The 2,291-nt window shown below is 53.1% G+C and overlaps 1 protein-coding gene across 1 annotated transcript in view; it reads left to right on the top strand.

The window, feature by feature from the left end:
• The window catches only part of LOC108555790 (probable ATP-dependent RNA helicase CG8611), an 11,520-nt gene extending 9,396 nt beyond the window's left edge, over window positions 1-2,124 (top strand). The window contains exon 9 of the mRNA XM_017911611.1: window positions 1,908-2,124. Coding sequence (XP_017767100.1) covers window positions 1,908-2,046 — 139 coding nt within the window. The 3' untranslated portion in view covers window positions 2,047-2,124. The remainder of the gene's footprint in view (window positions 1-1,907) is intronic.
• Window positions 2,125-2,291: the final 167 nt, after the last annotated feature.

Below are 2,291 nucleotides of genomic sequence, written 5' to 3'. Positions count from 1 at the left end.
TCTTTCCCTCGCGCCACGATAACTAACAAACGCAACCACGTGTGTTAACAGATAGTACACGCAAACGTAGCGAGAGGACAGCTCGTGGTTCCTAGAGAGGTTAGATACGTCAAAACTGTCGCTTTGTGTCATTCGTCATGTACGACGAACGGGCGGACACGGTGTACGGTGGCTGGCAACCATAAGCCATACGGCTCTCGTCGTGCTCATCCTCGTTGTTCACCATCTCCCTCGGTTCCCCTTCGTTTCTCTCTATCTGACGTCCCTCGGCTCTCGTTCTCTCTAACCGCGTCTCCGTCTATCTCTCCGGGTATGCATTTCACATGGCATTCGGCTGGCTTCTGCCCTTCTCCAGGCTTCTCCCGTTCTCTCTCCGACTCCCGATTCTCCGTCTCTCGCTCTATCTCTCCATTGTTCATAATTATACAATACGGCTATTAAACAGACTGATGCGACCGCTACTTCCGGCCCTGGCTGCGCCATTTACGGAAACCACGGGACGAGCACGAGCCTCCCTTCACTCTCTGCCTCTCGTTCTATCTCCTGCTCCCTCTTTCTCTTCGTCGCTCTCTTATCCTCTCTCTCTCTCCCCCTTCGTGGAAAACTCTCACCCGCGTCGTCACTCTGATTTCGTGCTCATCGCCCGCTATCCTTTTGCGCTTTCGTATTTATGTTTCCTCCGTTGCCCCCCCCCCTCACCCCCGTCTCGTCGAGATCTCTATTTTTTCCGGTACATACCGCGTTTGGTCAACCATGATGCACGCCCGTGCCTCCTGTCCGACCATAGCTAGCCTTTGTTTTCTATCAACGGTTAAACGCCGCGTATATACGCGCTCGCCGCGCTAAATTATTCTTTCGCTACGTGGCACTTTCGCTCTTTTTCCCCCCAGAAAATTCTATGCTCTATATGGCGCTTCTATCCTCGTTCCCTCGTGCCACGAATTGGTATTACCGTTTGCTCGTTCCGCTTTTATCTCGTTCCCCCCCCCCCCGTTTACACGTTAGCAGATCTCCGACGTACAGAGTACAGGCTCTCGTCATCGACGGACGACGAAAAGGCATTCGTCTATGCTCGCGTATCGATATTTCGTTCGTGACACGCACCGCGCCGCCGCTTTCTTCGGGACAGACATTAAGCACTAACTTGTTTAATGCGATTTGAATGGGCGTGCTTTCGATGCACACAACGGGTAACCGACGGGTGCCCTCCACCCGTAGAGAGAGAACAAGTTCGTTTTAATGGGTGAAAGGCGGGCACCGAGCTGACGGTCCAATGGATCGAGAGACCCATGGTGTACGCCTCTGTGGGTGCGATTACGCCTGTTCCTGTGTGCGTTTCTGTATATATTTACCGGCCGCAGGCGCGGGTGTACGCGTCACCGTGGCGCGTGTGTCCGTGAACACGTCCAAACGCCGTCTTTCCTACGTCGGATCGTGCGAAAAGAGGGATCCTCCGGGGACGCGGCGACATTCGCCGAACGTCGTCGCACCCTCTGTCAGAGAACCGGAGGAAAGGGAACTGGCGCGTTGTTTTTGGCAAAAGTCGTGGATTTTTGCGGACAAACGGTGAGATCGGAGGCTTCCACGGTGGAAAAGAATTTTTTCCCCCCATCTTGGAGCGTTGCTTCGCGTCGCGCAGCATCGGCCGCCGCCAAAGATTAGGCGCATAAAACGGATCGACCGGGAAAAACATAGTGACGAACGTGAAATTCGGCACGGCAGTTGGCCGAAATTCTCTGGCACGCCAGCGGACCGGGGGGTGTATTCCAGCCTTTTAATGCGAGTCCGCTTTTTTGTCGATTTTCGATTACCTCGCTCTGTCCTCGCCACATGTCGTTTACGTCGAATTACCGAAAATTGCGGGTTAGCCCTAATGCGACGATTAAGGAGCGTCTCTGCGTTTTCAGGCCCGACGGGGAGCCGGCAAAGAAGCAGAAGCGTCAAGGTGACGAACCGAAGATGGGGTTGCTGAAGAGAGTCAGAATGCTTAACACCTCCGAGTACGACAGCGGCCTCGAGCCCGTGAAGAAGCCAAAGAAATCCTGAGCTTCGCATTATCGCCTCGACTACTAGTAAACAGAATGCGATTTCGTTACCGTGATTCCCACCTCTCGTGTAAATACCCACCCTTCTTTTAAGCGTACGGTTAACCGGAAAATCAGGTTACCGGCGTTTTCGCGAATCCATCGAAGCTTACCTATTCCTATCGCTCGGTGTACGTGTATGCACACCTGGTTGCACGGATCGCTCGTTTTCTACATAATCTCGCGTGTATATATATATATATATAT

The sequence above is a fragment of the Eufriesea mexicana genome, unplaced genomic scaffold, assembly GCF_001483705.2.
Source record: "Eufriesea mexicana isolate 0111107269 unplaced genomic scaffold, ASM148370v2 scaffold265, whole genome shotgun sequence".
Taxonomy (NCBI): domain Eukaryota; kingdom Metazoa; phylum Arthropoda; class Insecta; order Hymenoptera; family Apidae; genus Eufriesea; species Eufriesea mexicana.
This window is presented reverse-complemented; position numbering and strand designations above follow the sequence as displayed.